This window comes from Mustela putorius, unplaced genomic scaffold (assembly GCF_011764305.1).
Source record: "Mustela putorius furo isolate JIRA1106 unplaced genomic scaffold, ASM1176430v1.1 tig00003942_pilon_pilon_pilon, whole genome shotgun sequence".
Taxonomy (NCBI): Eukaryota; Metazoa; Chordata; class Mammalia; order Carnivora; family Mustelidae; genus Mustela; species Mustela putorius.
Genome location: NW_025422087.1, coordinates 10202902 through 10219797, shown reverse-complemented (window position 1 = coordinate 10219797; position 16896 = coordinate 10202902). Strand labels below are relative to the sequence as shown.

Genomic DNA, 16896 nt, shown 5'->3' with positions numbered 1-16896 from the left:
GCCTGGGCCATTCCACTCCCTCATGGCCTTCCTGCAAGCAGCTGGAAAACATTTACATCTCATTACATTCCCCCCACCCCCGTCCTGAAGATGCGACCTGATCCAAAGGGGCTGTGGTCACACGGATTTTGTGCCTCTCTCTAGTGAAGGTGTCCCTGTGGCAGGTGTCGTGGCCAACAGCACATGGAGAAGAATCCTGCATCCTCTACAGCGGCCAGAACGGGGGAACCCAATTAAATAAAACAAATATCAAAACAAGACAGAAGCTAAAAATGCTAAATGAGATAAAACGCGGAGGTGAGCTAGGACAAAAGGGTGGTTGAGTTCCCAGGCATGACGTGACTAAAATGTGCATATTGGATTCAAGCACCATCCTGAAACAGTGAGTAATGAGGCAGAGCAGTAGCAGCCGTGCGCAGTCTTTGCAAGGCTATTAAACGCTGTCATGCTCGGCTGTTAAAAGGAATGGGGTCAGTTAAATGCATCTTGCTTGGTGCGGGTTTGAAAGAAGAGTTCCCACGAAAACCAGGGTGGAACCCCAGCCTGGTGTCCGGAGGGCTCCCAGGCTAGCCTCAGCCAGCAGCCAACCGCCCACAGCCAGTTGCATGCCTTGCGGGTCGTTTCACTGCACGTTGCCTTGGCCTTGCTCTGCCATTGTGAAAGCGCTCCCCGGTGAGCGTCAGAGCACTGCCAGAAGGATGAGCAGATGCCCCTGTTCCAGCAAGGGATTAACCACCCAACTCCATGCCCGACCCCGACCCGAGACTCCCTCTGTAACAGTGTAACACTTAAGAGAAGGCAGAGATTTAAACTTCAGAACCCACCCACGCTGTGATTACAGAGAAAAGGATCAGGCAAGTAGGAGGTATGGGTTTGCAGCCTTGATGTTAAAAAGTGAAGCCAAGAGGCTCAAAAGATGGGCAGTGCTTTGCCCTGTCGTTCCACGAATGGTATTGAGAGAAGCCTGGGAAGAGTGAGATGTCTGCGTCCTTTCCCCAAGTCAAACAGGTGGCTTACTGTTGGAGAGTTCCATCCTTAAGAGGATGCCAGCCACATCTCTCTTTTAAAAATGTCACTTTCTTGTTACTGAAATGAGCAGTGGCCATGGCATTCCAAGACCTACTGATTGGCTCTGAACCAAAGTGAGATTTTATACCTCTCCTGACATCCTCGATGATTCGGTATTGATCGGAAATTTGGTGGTATCCTATTTATTTTTGACCTTGCTTAGGCATCTCTTTTCCTCTTTTTGATTTAAAGGAAAAAAAAAATCTGCCCTCATCTTTGTATTTATTCATGCCATACTTTGACTCCGAACGTTCCCCAGTGATGGTCACTGATGTACTACAGATTTTATTAGGTATATGCTTGTAGGAAAGGGTAGCCATGAGGAACTTAATCATAAGTATTGACAGACTGTTATTTATCCAGAAAGAGTGTAAATGTCGACCTGCTGAAGTTAGATGATTCTCGAATCCGTGTCAGCCACATGATACTTAAACCAGAAAGTCTTGGAAAGCTTATGTATAATCAAGTGACCATTAATATAGAAGACCTTAATTTTGAGGATAAACGTGTTTTTGAGGATAAATGTGTTTTTGAAGGATTTGGAGTAAATTAAAGTGTGGATAATCAAATTACATAGGACATGCTCTAGGACAGTATTCCATTTATAGCAGCTTGGGAGTAAGACTTTCAGTAAAGCTAAAAAGTTTTTTGTAAAAAAGGAATTACCCATAACTTACCTGCTTTAGTAAATTCTAAATTTTCATAGATTTCTATCAGATTAGTTATGGTTGTGGTTGGATGATGAAGGAAAACCAAGATGGCAGCTTAGTTTAGCTTCCATTATGAAAAAATCAAGGTCTGTAGGGCAGAGGAAGCACATGAATTTTGTCCTCTAGAAGGCTGAGCTCAGTAAATGGCTCTAATTTTAACCCTCTGGTGGGAGGCCATCAGAAACCCATTGTAGAGAGCAAGAACAACTTGGGATTCTATTAAGAATAGAGCAGCAGGAGGAGCCTGTATTTAAGAAGATGGTGGAGAACCAGGGAGGCCGCTCCTTCCCAGAAAGTAAGGAATAACCTTTAAGAGAGACACCTAGAAATGAGCTTAGAAGCTGACTAGGTTTCATTCCACGAGATGTCCTTTTGCCATTTTAACAATCTTCACTTCAGGGAAATACCCTGTTGTAATGTCCAGATTCAGTGCAGTTCCTGGCGTGGCCCCAAAAGGGTATTAAAGCGAAACAAAACAGAATCATAACAAGCATAAAAGTAAGCCAAATAAAATGAGGAGGGTGGATATCTCAATTGATTCGGCAGTTTAATTTTACTAGCAGGCAAAACATTTCCAGAGTGGCAAGCAACTCGTAACTCAGTCCTTACAGAGTGAGGGCGAGCAAGGGGAAGGGTTTCCTAGATTAATGCCCCAACAGCTGTATCCTCAGTTCCATCTCCTTGGTGGTATGAATAATGGATGGACTAAAAGGCAAAATGCGCAGTAATGTTCTTTTATTAATGAAATGAAGACTACTTGTGATGGCCAGCAATAAATTAAGAAAAGCAAAAGTGGAAAAGCAGTCAACATTTACCTCAGAAAAATGCAGTTACTCAAAGGCAATAATTACGGCCGTGACAGAAGACATTGCCTCACAACCTAAATGAGGTGCATCTCTTGCAAGCCTTGCGCGTACGTTGCAGAACAGAATTATTTTTGATCCACAGACTGCAAGGCCTATTGTTTGCCAAGAGAGGAATGTAATCCATTATGTAGACTGATGGCGATATTAAGCATATTCATAGTATTTCGGAGGTGAAAGTTTCCCTAGGGATCATGCACTGTACTTCCCCTTTAGTCGATGGACCAGGGAACTGGGGCTCAGTGTGCTTGAGAAACATGTCCAAGGACACATCATCAGCTGAGCTAGGACAAAAAGCTAGTTCTCCTGACTTACCCCTACTGCTGCTTCCAAGGGGATTAAGCCAATGCCAACCAGACGAGACAGCACAGCAGACATGGAGGTGTCGCAGACGGGCAGAAACAAAGCTGATGTTCTCATTCATATTCTTGATTCATTCCTGACTTGCCTCCCGCATGCTCTGTTTTTCCCCTTCAACATCGCATAGATATGTAGATGGATACGTCCTCCATATATATATATGCTGATTTCCAAATGTAACGTCAGAGATAAAGATTTAAAATATCTGAGTACTCTATGGAGGATAGTATCATTTCATGGTAATACAAGAGGCCACTGACCGATTTCATTAGATGTCTCTATTGTCAGAATGTATTTCCTCAGTATTAGGCAAGGGCTGTCTTTCATTCGTGCGTGCCTGTTACCACGACAGGCACCAAAACCTGATGGTTATTAATTTCTCTTAAGATTTCTAACTATTGCGTGTGCAGCCACCTGAGTTGCCAAAGTAACCGGCATGATTTTACCATTCCTCAGTTTTCACACTTGATCTACAGCTCCTAAGAACATTGTGAGAACCAAGGGCTTACATTCTCGGGTAGGGATATACAGTTTCTTCTGTGTAGGATAGCTTTATATTAGTTCCTCCTTACCATTTTATTTGGTCAACTATTCGTACTGTTTTCCAGGATCCCCCAGTACACAATTACTTAGCTGTAACTCAGTACACAGGATAGTTGTCCTTATTGGGTATGTATTTTATGTAACTAGATTAGAGCTACATATTTGGTTCCTACTGGTCAACTCCAGAATCTCAAGAGATTTCTTGCTCACCTCTAACCTGTGGTAATGAGCACCAACATGTGATAATGCAGGTTTCAGATTCTCTTGTGAGTTCTTAACAAAGTGATAACTTACTGAGGAAACACTTGGGAATTCTGTTGCAAGTCCATTCATGTCAACTCTAACAAACCTACAAACCATGAGCGAAATAAACTAATAAAATAATGAATCTGTTGGGAAGTCTTAAGTTTTAATGGAACATTGAGGCTCTACCTGAGGACGACTTTCCCTTACAGAGATAGGCAGTAGGAAGAAGAGACCCCATTTTCTTGATACTGGGAATTTTGGTAATTGATAAAGAGGACAGCTGACTTTCAGGAAAGATTGAAAGAGCCCAGAATTTAAACTTGTAAGGCAGCACTTCAGAGGAGAAATAATGTTTGGAATGCTTTTTTAGGGGGAAATAAAAATGATCATTTGGAAAAAAAAAATACATATACATATATATTTATAGCAGTACCTTTTTAAAAATTATGGAATAGCACATTGTTCTATTTCCTTGCTGAATTCATCTGTCCTGAACTACAAATGGCGACTACAGAATTCAAGTGTAAAATTGGAACTGTACATACTCTAGAGGCAAGTTCATTTTATAGCCACAATTAAAATTTTTAAAATGTGGTATATGACAGTACTTACTGTGCTGAGAATTTCACGATAAATGGTCACTGAACAGATAAATATATAAGAGAATATTATGGGATGCAACCATTTGATCACATACATCATATCCTTAAATATTGACTTGTGATCCCTTTAAGTTCTTAATTTTTTTGGTATTTTACAGTTGCTTTGGATTCTGTTGTTGTTGTTGTTATTCAGACTATGTCTCTAATACGTGTGCCATAGTCTGCTAGGCATTCTGGAAAATGCAAAGAAGTTTCAGATTCTGCCATTGAGGAGCTTCATGGGGGTGGGGGGGCATATTCACAGAAAGTTAAGTAGGAGGCAAATGTGCAAAAAGTGCCAAAAGTTTGGTCAAGACAATAGCCTGAGAAATTTAGAAAGAGAAAGTGTGATGCAGGAGGTGAAATTTGATCAAATCTTGGAACATAGATAGATTTGAGTGGATGGGAAGGAGGAGAAGTAATTTCAGATAGGTGAGCGCCTTGAACCAAGATGTAGGGTGAGAAGGATTGAAGTGTGCTCAGAGACACATCAGTTAAGACTTTTTTGATTGCAGGTGACAAACACCCAAACCAAACTGGCTTAGGCAAAAAAGAAATTTATTTCATCTAATCTGGAAGGCTCCAGGGTGGGTCTGGCTTCAGTGACGGATGGATTCAGCACTAAGTCAGGGCCTGGTTTTTTTCCATCTCTCCACTCTGCTTCCCAATGTTGGCTTTAGTCTGGAGCTTCACATGTTACAAGGATGTGGGAAGCAATGCCAAGCCTACTATCCTTCAAAAATGGGGATTCATTGTAAAAGTGAGGTCCTGGTGAAAATCTCCTTGTATCCTATTAACTGGGTTTGATGCCCATCCTGAACCAGTCGTGGGTATTGGGGAATGCAGTAAGCTCACGCTTGCTTCTATCATAAGCCCATCCCATCCTTGCCTCACTCTCAAAGATGAGACTATGGTCATCTTCATTGGAACCACACAGTACAGGAATGGGGCATGTCCAAAGGGAAAGTGAGGTATGGTTAACTGTAACCGGAGTGGATGGGTACCATGTAAGAATACCAAGTGTCCACTAATGGAGGATAAGTCTGCAGGTCATTTTGAGTAATTACAAGAACGAAACACTGGAAGTTCTTCCTGTGAGCACATAGTGAATGTTAGGACAAGGAGTTGGGCTTTACGAGGAATTGTAAATAAATTGGACCTGGGGATAATGGACCTGTCAGGATGAACTGGGGGTTGGGTGCTCAAGAGGTCACAATAATGTGACCTCTGTGGTACTTCCCCATATTTCAAAAGCTGCCATGTTTGCAGAGTATTTGTTGTGTGCTGTGAAATATGGAGAACACAGAGGGGATGCCTAAGACTTGATCCTGCCCCTCAAAGAGTCTACAGTGTGGCAGAGAAGACAGTGAATTGGGGGCAGTTGTGGTGTAGGCAGGGTGCACAGGGGTAGCAAAACTGGGTTTCGTGGAGCACAGAGAAAGAAGATGTTCTTAAAATGACCCACAGTCATGGAACTGGAAGCAGAGTGAGCAGGAACCCAGGGAAGAGAGGCCTATAGACAGGGACCCCCTCTGGAGCCTCTTTGAAAGCAAGTTGGTTGGGATCTCAGTCATTAGTTGTGTAGCCTTTCAGAATATTAGGAGGACATGGGTGGGTAGGAAACTGCCTCTCTGTCATCAGACTTAGGCCTCCCTTGGAGTTAGCAGACCCAGAATGGGATTATACATGTAGTGGACCCTGGCTTGCTCTCCCTGAAAGAGAGGGGTTCTCGGGCCATCGGCATGGGAAAGCCCTAGTCTTTGGGCATTTGATGCTGCCTGTGGCCAGTGTCTTCTCCCCAGCTCACTCTGGTTGGAACAAAGGAGTGAGCTACTGGCATGTGGTAGCTTCATTTTATTGTTTCAGTAGACGTCAGAGTAAATGGGGAAAAAATTCTCAGGCCTTCTGCAGGAGGAGAACTGAGTTCTCTTCCTGGTGAGCAGTGCTATTCAGGCAAGTGTCTCCACATGCCTGGGCCTCAGTCTCCCTGTTTATAAAGACAGAGCATTGGACAAAGAATACTTGATAAATTTTTTTACAATTCTAAGAGTCTATAAATCCAACTGAAACAACCTTCACACCCTTATATTCCATGACATAGGATCATGACATGATCTATTTCCAAAAATAACTGCTCTGAAATTACTGTTTAGTGGCACAACTGAAAGCGAGGGAGATTGGAACACCACGGTTCACCACTGAGGCGGCAAACATTTAGAAAGCTGCTAACTAGAGGAAGTGCCAGGAGTGGTGAGAACTGACTGGTCCAAGGGGTCAGGGCACGTGTTGTTCAAGAAGAAGCACGAGTCAGGGAGAGAATGTGGTTGCCCTTAGGAGGATCTGGAGAAACAGAAGTGAAAAGCAGGGGAATGGAACCATCCAAGCATGGACTCAGCATTGAGTGCCACCAGCCCCCGCATTAGCTGTCTTGCGGAATTTATGGGGAAACGGCCCATTTCAGTGGCTGTAGCCAAGAGCATGCCTTGAAGGGATCGCGTAGGTTATGAGGAGACGCAGTAAACCTGGATAAAGTGCCAAGGAGAGGAAGGGGGAGGGAGGGTGTGCGAAGTTCTGATGTGAGCTTTGTTTTCCTCTGACCTGCAGTTATTTAATTTTAAAACTGTCTCTTACATCCAACTATGAAGGGGGAAAAAAACAAAAAACAAACAACAACCAAGGCCTTCCATTTCTGAGCATCTCAGCCATTTGAAAAGCATTGGCACATCCATGTTTACCTACAGCAACTCGAGGACAATGGGAAGGGATTATTCCTGATCCTTATTTAACTGAGAACCAAGTAAATAGTTCCCATAGCCAGTGATGGACGGAGCAGAGTCACAATTCCTGACGACAGTCCGGGTGTGCTTTGTTTTCCCCACACCAGAAAGCCTCAGTCCACTACTTAGTATTTTGTCCAATGCCAATGACTTTTTTTTTTCTCAAGAAGGTAGAAATAGAAATATTTTTTATGACCAAGAGGAGAGTTTATATTACTCTTGGATTAACTACAGAATGGTTTTTATGTAAGTCAGACTAAATAGACGTCTGTTTTTTTACAAACATCCAGCTCTACGCGCACAGAACATTTTCAGTTTGCTTTGAAAGCAAAATACCATGTGTCGTAACTTTACAATGTTTTAAATAAAGTTAGGAATTTGGGTTTATGATGCTGAAAATACCATAAAATCAGAGGGTAGAAGACCAGGAAATATGTGTGTGTGTGTGTGTGTGTCCTTAAAAAAATTCTGCAAATAGAAGAATCAAAGGTAGACATTTCCACAAGCCAGTTATTGAATCATTGTATTAACAATCTAGTGAAACGAGAAGTAAATTATTAAAGTTTATCTTCCTCGTTGATTTGTAACACTGTTCTTCAGTCTGTGGATAGTTTTTAAAGCAGAGCAGTTCACCCTAACAAAGCCATTTACTGTACTGGTCCTATACTCTGGCACTCTTTTTCTCTTTATTACTTCATTTTGGAACTTTGATTGCCCTATTTTAGATCTAAGATTGCTCTAATGCTATACTGCAATTGTATGAGGGGCTTGGTTTTCACTTTGTTCTCAGAACCAGGCTGGCTATAAATTTATCTCTGTTCTTTGAAGAAGCTAACAGTAAATTTTCAAGAGGAAAAATGGTGGTATATATCCCTACAGAGGAAAAGTAATCTCTTAAAAGCAGAATAACCTCCAGGCTACATCCTTTTAAAGAGAGACTTTCAAACAAGGACGCCTTCAACTTTTATATGTGTTCTATATTTTTCTTCAGGCTTTGTACCTACTCTTCGCTCTGTGTAAGGTTTCTCCGTAATGACCCCGTTCCTCCCCACACCCATTAAATCTGTAATGAAGTCATGCCGTTCCCAATTCTGATGTCATAATAACTTCCAGAGCCATGGCTGGGTAGCACATCCTGGAGATGATCTGAGGTTTCATCAGGAAAAGAGGCAGAGAGACCCCGGAGTTGGAATACCCACATAATTGAATCTCTGTTTCATAAATTACCACATACTACAATGAAAATGAACTTTGTAAAGTTAAATCCAGGGAGGCTTTCTGTTTGGTTTACTTGCAGTCAAAGCAGTCTCCAATTTCAGGGCACTGGTTCCATTCAAGTTACAGCAGGCCTTCCCAGAGATGTGGTCACCCTCCCTCATCAACAGATCATAAGATCATTTCGAATGAGGAGGTGCTAAAAGAACGGGATGAGCCTGTGGCTCTGTTTCCATGTCTGACGACTTCATCACCTCTCATCTTGATTGTACAGCCGCCTGGAGCTGGATGTTGATGAATGAGGCACGCCTGGTGTCCTCACGTGTCAGACACACGGGCCTGGGGCTCCCTTCACCGGGGGCTCTCTGGCTCGCCTGGGAGCGACCAAGGGGAATAGATGTGGAGCTTGGGGAAGGCCGGGGAGGGCTGGGGAGAGGTTGAACCCATCACATCATCCATCCTGCCTGTGTCTCCTGAGGTCATGACCAGGGGCTCCTAAGAGCTGCCCTGGGAGGGAGCAGAGAGCTCCGCCACTGTGGTGACTGTTGTCAACACAAGTCAGCCAGAAATGGGCAGTTCAGTTGGCCAGCCTATGTTTCAGACCTCAGAAAGTTCCCGAAAGTGTTCCTTTCGCCCTTTCCTTCAGCCTAATTGTCCTCTTTCTCATTTTATGCCCCTGCTAGACCACCGCTCTTGATAAGGAGAGGCAGGTTTTCCGACGAAGACGCAACCAGGATGTGAGGAGCCGGTACAAGGCCCAGCCAGCTCCGTCTGAACTCAACTCGGAATCAGAAGACTACTCCCCGAGCTCATCTGAGACTGTTCGCTCCCCAAACTCGCCCTTTTAATAAGACCCTTTTACTCGAAGTCCTAGCTTAACCCTTTGAGACTCTGAGGTTGTTTTCCAAATTTATGTGAAACAGTTTCATCTGATCTATCTAGCACTCAGTGCTTGAATGGCAGAACAGAAAGTGTGTTTTCTGGTATCTTTGTAGTGATTTCTCTTTGCTGAAGGAGATGACCACATGGTGTTTGCGAAGATGGCAACTTGCTGCTAATAGGGTCCTCAAAGGGTTAAGGCTAACTTGCAACTTTTTTAAACATAGAAGCAATGAATGTGTTCGTCAGTCAAACTAGGATCTGCAGTATTGTAATATCGCACGTTAACCCTCTGAGTGCATAGGATTTTATGGAGAACCCCTGGGGAATTTTTCAGGCCTTTGGATGTATACGCACACGCTTCTTGATTTTGCTGCAGATCAAGGATGTTCTTAGATGCTGAGATGTCCAGACAAGAAGGACATCTAGAACGATAGCTTGCTTGTCGTTTTTTTGTGGGTTTAGAATCTAGCAGGCTTATAACTTAGACATAAGACCTCTCTTTCTTCTTCACAATCCCATTTTGAAAGGGACTTTTTTCACTAGAGGTATGACTGTCCGCGGCCGCGAGTCCTGCATCCCGAGTGGAGGCGACTGGGTCTGTGGCCGACAGCCTGACCCAGGAAAGAGCTGGCGCCCCCTCCCCCACATCGCCTCCACATGAAGACGGGCTGACGACGCCCCAGAAATGCTGCTTCCACATCAGTTGCTGCTAGTGACAGCGCAGACCCTCGGAAGTCACCATACTTTGTCTTGTGCGTGGTGAGTGAGGGTCTGCCTGCTCAGTATGAGACATCTATAGAAAACAACAACAACAACAACTGGGGGAAAAGAGCAATAAATTGCCAGGTGCTCTATAGGGCTGGGATTTCAAACAGAAAGAGGAAACAAGATCCTGTTCCTTTTCTCACCTGCATTTTGCGCACTGCAGTCTTCAGCGTGAAATCCATATAGAGTACAGAGGGGTGCTGGGGCACAGGGAACTAGAGGCAAGTGCTTTGCAAGGTGGCTGAGGAGAAAGCGCAAGGGAAGGCACACTCCAGAATGTTCTAAAAATGGGTTTTAAGGAAATAAACCATTGGTAAGAGAATTACATGTGCACCTTTAGATTACTTATGTACAACCTCCCAGGAAGAACAGGATGGAAGACCTAGAAGATGCCCCTGAGAATAAAACTTCTGTTCCCTAAGATGACCTTTTGATACGACTGCCTTTAGCTGTCCAGAGAGACATGTTGTTTTTCTCCCTTTGGGCCAAGTCCTGTCTGAGGCCCGTGTTTTCACTCCTGTTACCAAACTTTCCTGCCTAGTCCTGAATCCCCAGTGAATTTCTTCTGGAATGTGTCCCATTTCAGAAAGAGGGCCTGTCGCCTCCAGTGTGTCCTGCTGGGCTTAGAGAAGAGGCTGGTCATGACGCCTTGGAGGCAAGGTCCGACTCAAATGTCCTGCTAAGGTTTGCCCAGTTCTCTGACCCAGGAGACAACCAGTGAGTGATGTCTCATGAAATTTGCATCTGGACAGCCGAACAGAGCTCACTGTCTCTGTTTTAAATATACTTAGGTATCTGACAGTCTTCAAATTTGTATAGTCAGGTCTTTATTTTTGAATACATGTTGGTCTTTAATCACCTTTTTTCACTCTTCAACTCATAAACTTTGGTCTCTATCAATATACATTTTAAAAATCGCAACATCTCATGGCTTTTGCGACAGAGTTTCCCTGGTTTTTTGTTTTTTGTGTGTGTGGTATTTTTTTTTTTTTTTTTTTTGCTCTTCCACATTTTGGTTTGTCCTTTTGGTCTGTGTTGTCCTGACATGTAAACAGTAGATCATTTATTGAGAGGTTTCCTCATTTCAGAGAGTTCTGTAATGGTAGCACATAACATGAAGTAGCACAAATCAGCTGGGTTTTTTGGCGGGAGGGGGAGGGCAGAACACCAAGAAGGGGGTTGGTGTGTAGGTAGATTTCATGTTGGTAAAACACCTTGAACCAGTCAGAAATTACTGCTTTCTCCAGAACTACGAAGCAAAGCACTGTTCTAAGACTAAGGAGTGGCTCTGTCACTTGGCCTCAACTTTAAATGTGTGACTACAAAGAATCCAATGGGCAGAGACCTACCTGCCAGTAGCTTGTCACTTTCCTTTCTTTTCGCCGAATTACTGTCTTTCCTGTGGGCATTACGTACATTGCTACAGCATCTATGTACCGAACTTCTAGTGCACGGCTCAGGCCTTTTTCCATCTGAGTCTAGGGGGACCGTGGACCCTGTAAAGCTGGGGAGTGTTTCCCAGCACACCGCAGAGGGACATTCAGCATGGGGATCCCAGCGTATCGTATCGCTGTAGAATTTGAGTGATCTGTGCTGAATAAACAGTGGAATGTGACCTGTCAAGTAGAAATATTGAGTAATCAGATGGAATGCAATCTTTAGCATGAAGCTATTGAGATTCTGAATGTCAGAGATGTACTCAGAGGGTTAACAGACAAGCACAAGGCATGCTGATTACATTGGTGTATCCAGACTGCTCTGCTTTTTAGCCAGTGCTTTCTAATTTTTTTCACAACATTCTTGGGATAGTTCAAGTTTGAAATAATTAAGTGGTGGTGTTCTTTAAGGAATTTCTATAACCAAATTGATCTTATTTTTTATTTCACTTTATCATAGAATAAATTATGTACCATTATGGCAGTGTATCTCTGTAACTATCGATTTCATCATTGCCACAGTGTTTCCATATTTTTTTTCTAAGTATTTAATATAGCTCTTATGGTGGTGGCCTGGTGATGGGGACTGTCTTTCCTTTATTGATACATGACCAACCAGATGGTATTTTCAAGGGAATTTTTAGATTCATCATTTCAGTTGGATAGTAGACTTACTAAAGAAGAACTCCTTCATGACTTGCATCGTGTAAATCATCTCTGTAGATGAGAACTGTTCTTTTTTCTCGACATTGTAGCAGAAATCATTTTCTTCATCATAATCGATGAATATGTGATTTGCTCCACATCATTAGAAGGAAAACTAAGGTTTCAGTCACTGAAAATGTTTTTACCGTAGCCCTCATCTAACTTACACGTGGTGCATATAAAAATAAACAGAGAAAACAAAATACAAATAAACTGCTGAAAACACTTGGTGTTTTGTATTCAGTGAGCCCCTCCTGCAACGCTCAGCACCCCCGTGGGTGGTGGTTAACAGGCCCGTCAGATATTGTTGAAAGAAAGCAATATATCCATGAATGAAGGCTAAAATTGCAATCCTTTACCCTTTGAGGCATATTTCAGTTGGAAAAAAAAAAAAAAAGAGAAGAAAAATTGGTTTAGCTTAGAGGGTCATGGAGCTACCATAGGACCAAGGCTCGTGCACATTAAATCACCATTGTTTGCTGGCCAACGGTACCCATTAGACAGCTCTGTTCCCTGCGCTGAAGTGCGATTGTGCTTGAGGGACAGCTTTCCTAATGTTATTGTGTTGCCTGCCAGCCCTTCTCAGGGTAAGGACCTGTCAGCATTTCCATGATAAACTTCTGTTTTCAAAGGTTTTTAATTTGACCATAAAAAGGTGCCCCGGGCTGAAGTTTGCTATATAGGGCCTGTACCAAAGAGTGTGAAGATTCACTTCCTTCTCTTTTCTGCCCAATTCTCCCTAGAAAAGGGCAGCAGCACAACAAATTTGGTGTGTCCCCTTCTTCACTATAATTGCGGAACTGTGGAAAGCACCAAGATCCAAGGTGGTAGTTTCAGTGTAATGATTCATTTGGATGTGGGTTTGAAAAAAAACATGAGTGAGTCACCTGGCATATACTGTAGATAGCATATCTTTTCTATAATTTGTAAATTGTTAATTTTTTAAACTGCTACATGATCTTTTCTTTTTTTTTTTTTTTTTTTCTTTTTTTTTTTTTTTTTTTTTTTTTTTTTGTCCAAAGATCTTTAAGAAACTTGAAGTTGGTCATTTCAAAGGTTAGCCTTTCCTGCGTGTTGTCTGCCATTTCCATTAGGAGTTTGGGAAAAATCCTCTCAGACTGACCCTTACTTTGCATGTGGTGATAGAGGGTCAGATAAACACTTCTTATGGAGATACGGATTTCTTTATTTAATCATCAGGTTTCAGGAAGCCATTCATGTCTGTTGGGAAAAATGGTGATTAAAAGCACTTCCAAAACTAACATTTTTGTCAATTCAGATGTGAAAAGAGCATAAATTATCACACTTTACATGTTTTCTTTTGTTTGTTTAAAGGCAAATAAATCAAGAAAACTTGAAGACACTAAACATTTGATTACTCCAAATGTGCTTTAAAATTGGCTCAATGGTGCTTATACATAAAACAGTAACAAATGGGGTTCCTAGGACTGTCAGAAGGAATCTTTAATTTGTGTGTAATTACATACTGAGGAGGAGGTGCTTTTAACCCCGTCTTTTATTTTTTAATCATCTCAAATATGCAACCATCCATCCAGTAACATTAAGGGTCATAAACTGGTGGGAAACAGGAAATTCAATGTAGAGGCTTAGAATGCCTCTGGTTAGGGTGGGCTTTTCTCCCCCCTTCGGTTTTGATGTTATTGTTGATGGGCGTCAACACTGAAGCTGCCGTGATCATTTTTCAGTGATCGAGCTTTTAACTGGCAGGTGTTTTGATCATGAGGTTTGCAGTATCTTGCCCTTGGAGACAAGTGAGAAACCTAGATTCCTTCTTTTTCCCTAAAGGAAGAGTGATCTCTATAATTAAACTATACCTGTAAATTGCCTCAACTTTCTTTTTTGGTCAACCGAAATGAGACCCTTAATGTTGCTTAAATGTAAAATTGTATATTTTTGTCTGTGATATACTTTATTAATTTAAAGTAAATAATAGTTCTAAAAGCCTTCACCGTCGGTATTAAGAGAAAGTAGGATTTTAAAAGTGATGATAAAGATGCTATAATGTCAATTCATTCCAGTCCAATCGAATGTGGTAAGAAAAAGACCTTAAATATTTCTCTAGGGACAATTTCTCACTTGCCATTGACATTAATCTTCGATGTATGCTCAGAAAAAATAAAAAGAAATTGAAACTGGTCCAAGGTTAGAGTCATATCCTTGATAACTATTTTTTTTATTTTATTAGGAAATTAATAATAGCCTTTTTCATTCTGGCTGAAAGAAAATTATTAAAGGATTAGTTGAGTGTGAAATTAAATAGTATTTTGCTCATGCATACTAAAAAGATGGGCTAGGTACTTGATGCGTTTAAACAAGTTTCTGAAAGGTTTCAATTTGGTGCGAGGGAAAAAAATTCAATGTTTCCTTTGAAAATACTGAATTTATCAATGGCTGCATGGATCAGATGGCATAGGTTAATCTTTGATTTTCAGAATCTTAATGAAGTAACTTTCAAACAATTTGTATCCACGATTAAAGCTGGAATGAGATCCAATTTTTTCCCCTAATCTCTCAGTTTAAGCTAATAAATGTAGGTTAATGTGGAATGAAATCATCTGTGATATATTATGTTTATTTATCAACTGAGCTTTTTTGATGTTGCCTGTTTTTATGTAAAACATGTTCTTAAAGTTAATAAAATAATAGTACTTGGTGTATGAACTACTATGTAATACCCTAGACGCAGTGTCCACTCCTCGATTCCCTTTGCCATAATGGAAGAAAATTTCATTTTAGTTCAATTCATAATTGACACATTCAGTCCACGAAGGAATAACCCAGCTGTGTTCTTGGGGGGGCATTCTCTCTATGCAAGGCTTTAAAAATTAGTCATGCGGTCAGAGTGTAGCTTTCCCACATGTCCCCCACAGCAGAGTGTATATTTCATGGGCATAATTCAAAAACAACTATTTCAAAAATGTCCCTTTTCATATATTACCTTCCTGCCTGGGCCAGTGACTTGGATAAACACAAAGAAATCAAATACCATTCAGCCCTGTTTTATCCTTCAGCCTATGTGCACAAGCTCTCCAGAGAAGAGTGTTGTTTTATCCACTAACCTGTAATTAGCTGCCATTTTGATAGCACTTCCCCATTAGGCATTCCACGTGCAATATTGACCTTCAGGAAAACTGCAAAACTGTACAGCGGGATCAAGTTCTTTCCTGCGTTAGGTTTTCGATGCCGGGAGGCTGAAGAGTCCACCGGCCACAGAGCCTGCGGGTTCCCTGGTGTCCTGTGCAGGCCCAGGACCTCTCGGAGCGCTCCTAACGTTCGCTGTCACCTTCCCTCCCGTCCCCAGGCTGTTGGGGGGGGTGGGGGGTAGCTACTGTTGTTTCCCTTTTGTTCCTCCGGGTCCTTTCGGGGCTCTTTGGACCCTGCAGTGAAACGACAGCTAAAGTGATTGCTTCCTCAGGACCATTACCTTGTTTTATGAGGCTGGCAGCCCCACCAAAAATCTGCCATCAGAAAAATGGGCCGCCAGTGCGGAAGCCTCAAACAGCAGCAACTCGGGGACTGGAGATGAGAAAGCGGCCACAGGAGGAAACTGGGAACCGAAGGCCTCCCACGACCCCACAAGGGATTGGGGTGGGGGTAGGAGGGCTTCTGTTCAGATAAGGAGATTGATGCAGACGGAAATTAAGGCCTAACAAGAAACGGGGAAGGAAGCACCCTGAGACATGTCTTCTGACATCTCTTTACACGGAAGAAAAGCTTTGCTGTATCTTAGAAGGTAGCCGGCTCCTCCAGCTCCGGGAGGAGCCGGGAGGGAAGGCGAGGAACCCCGCCCAGCCAGCTGGACCAGCCAAATCCACGCTGGCCATCGGCGCTGTGACAGATGTCCCTGCCAGCTTGCCTGCACATCCAAATCATTCATTCAAATGTGTCTTGAGTAAGTGCCAACGACATGGAAGGCACTTCATTTGGGCTTAGGAAAGAAAAGGGAAACTCTGCAGTCCGTTTGTATTTTTACTATGGATCAGAAGACTTCAAAGGCGAGAAAATATCTCCGGCTGGAAGGGTGGCCATTCATCCTGAGGCTCCTGGTCCAGAGGTCAGATAACGTAGACGGACACACCCACCCAGGTCCGGTGAGACCTTGTGTTCATGGCAACTTGGATTTTCTCACTTGAAGATGTGTGTTTACCATCTGCCCGTTCACGGGTGCATACACCCTGTGGTACTCTTGGCTTTGTTCCTGGCTCCTGAGGTAGAGGGGCTCCCAGAGTCCTCTCTGTCATCTGTAATTAGCATGTGATTTCAAACCCTGTCCTGGACTAATACTGAACTGTGTCCATTTATGCAACAAGCGTTGTCAAGGACCGACTGCGAGTGGTATGTTGTGGGGGCTAAGAGGAGTAAGTCACAATTCCTTTCCTTAAGACTCTCAGGTCTAGTGTGAAATCTTCTACTTTGGATGTCCCTGGATGGAGGAGACTGATTTATCTCCCACAGATGGTGGAATACCCATTTGTCAGGGGCGCAGTGTCCCTACCGGCCGCGACTGGCCCTCTCAGCATGTGTAGACGGGGGCTGTCTGCAGGCCAACCGCCAGCCACATGCAAATACAGTGTTCGTGGCCTGCTCTATTATGATTCATATGTCACCCTTAGAAAACGCTAGAAGGAGGGGGAAAGGGTGGGGGGAGAGAAGAGAGGGAACGA

The 16896-nt window shown here is 42.9% G+C and overlaps 1 protein-coding gene across 4 annotated transcripts in view; it reads left to right on the top strand.

The window, feature by feature from the left end:
- The window catches only part of DCLK1 (doublecortin like kinase 1), a 346132-nt gene extending 331239 nt beyond the window's left edge, over window positions 1-14893 (top strand). For all 4 annotated transcript variants that reach the window (XM_045069592.1, XM_045069594.1, XM_045069593.1 and 1 more), the window contains one exon: window positions 9107-14893. In XM_045069592.1, the coding sequence (XP_044925527.1) occupies window positions 9107-9271 (165 nt within the window). In that variant the 3' untranslated portion in view covers window positions 9272-14893. The remainder of the gene's footprint in view (window positions 1-9106) is intronic.
- The last annotated feature ends 2003 nt before the right edge of the window (window positions 14894-16896 follow it).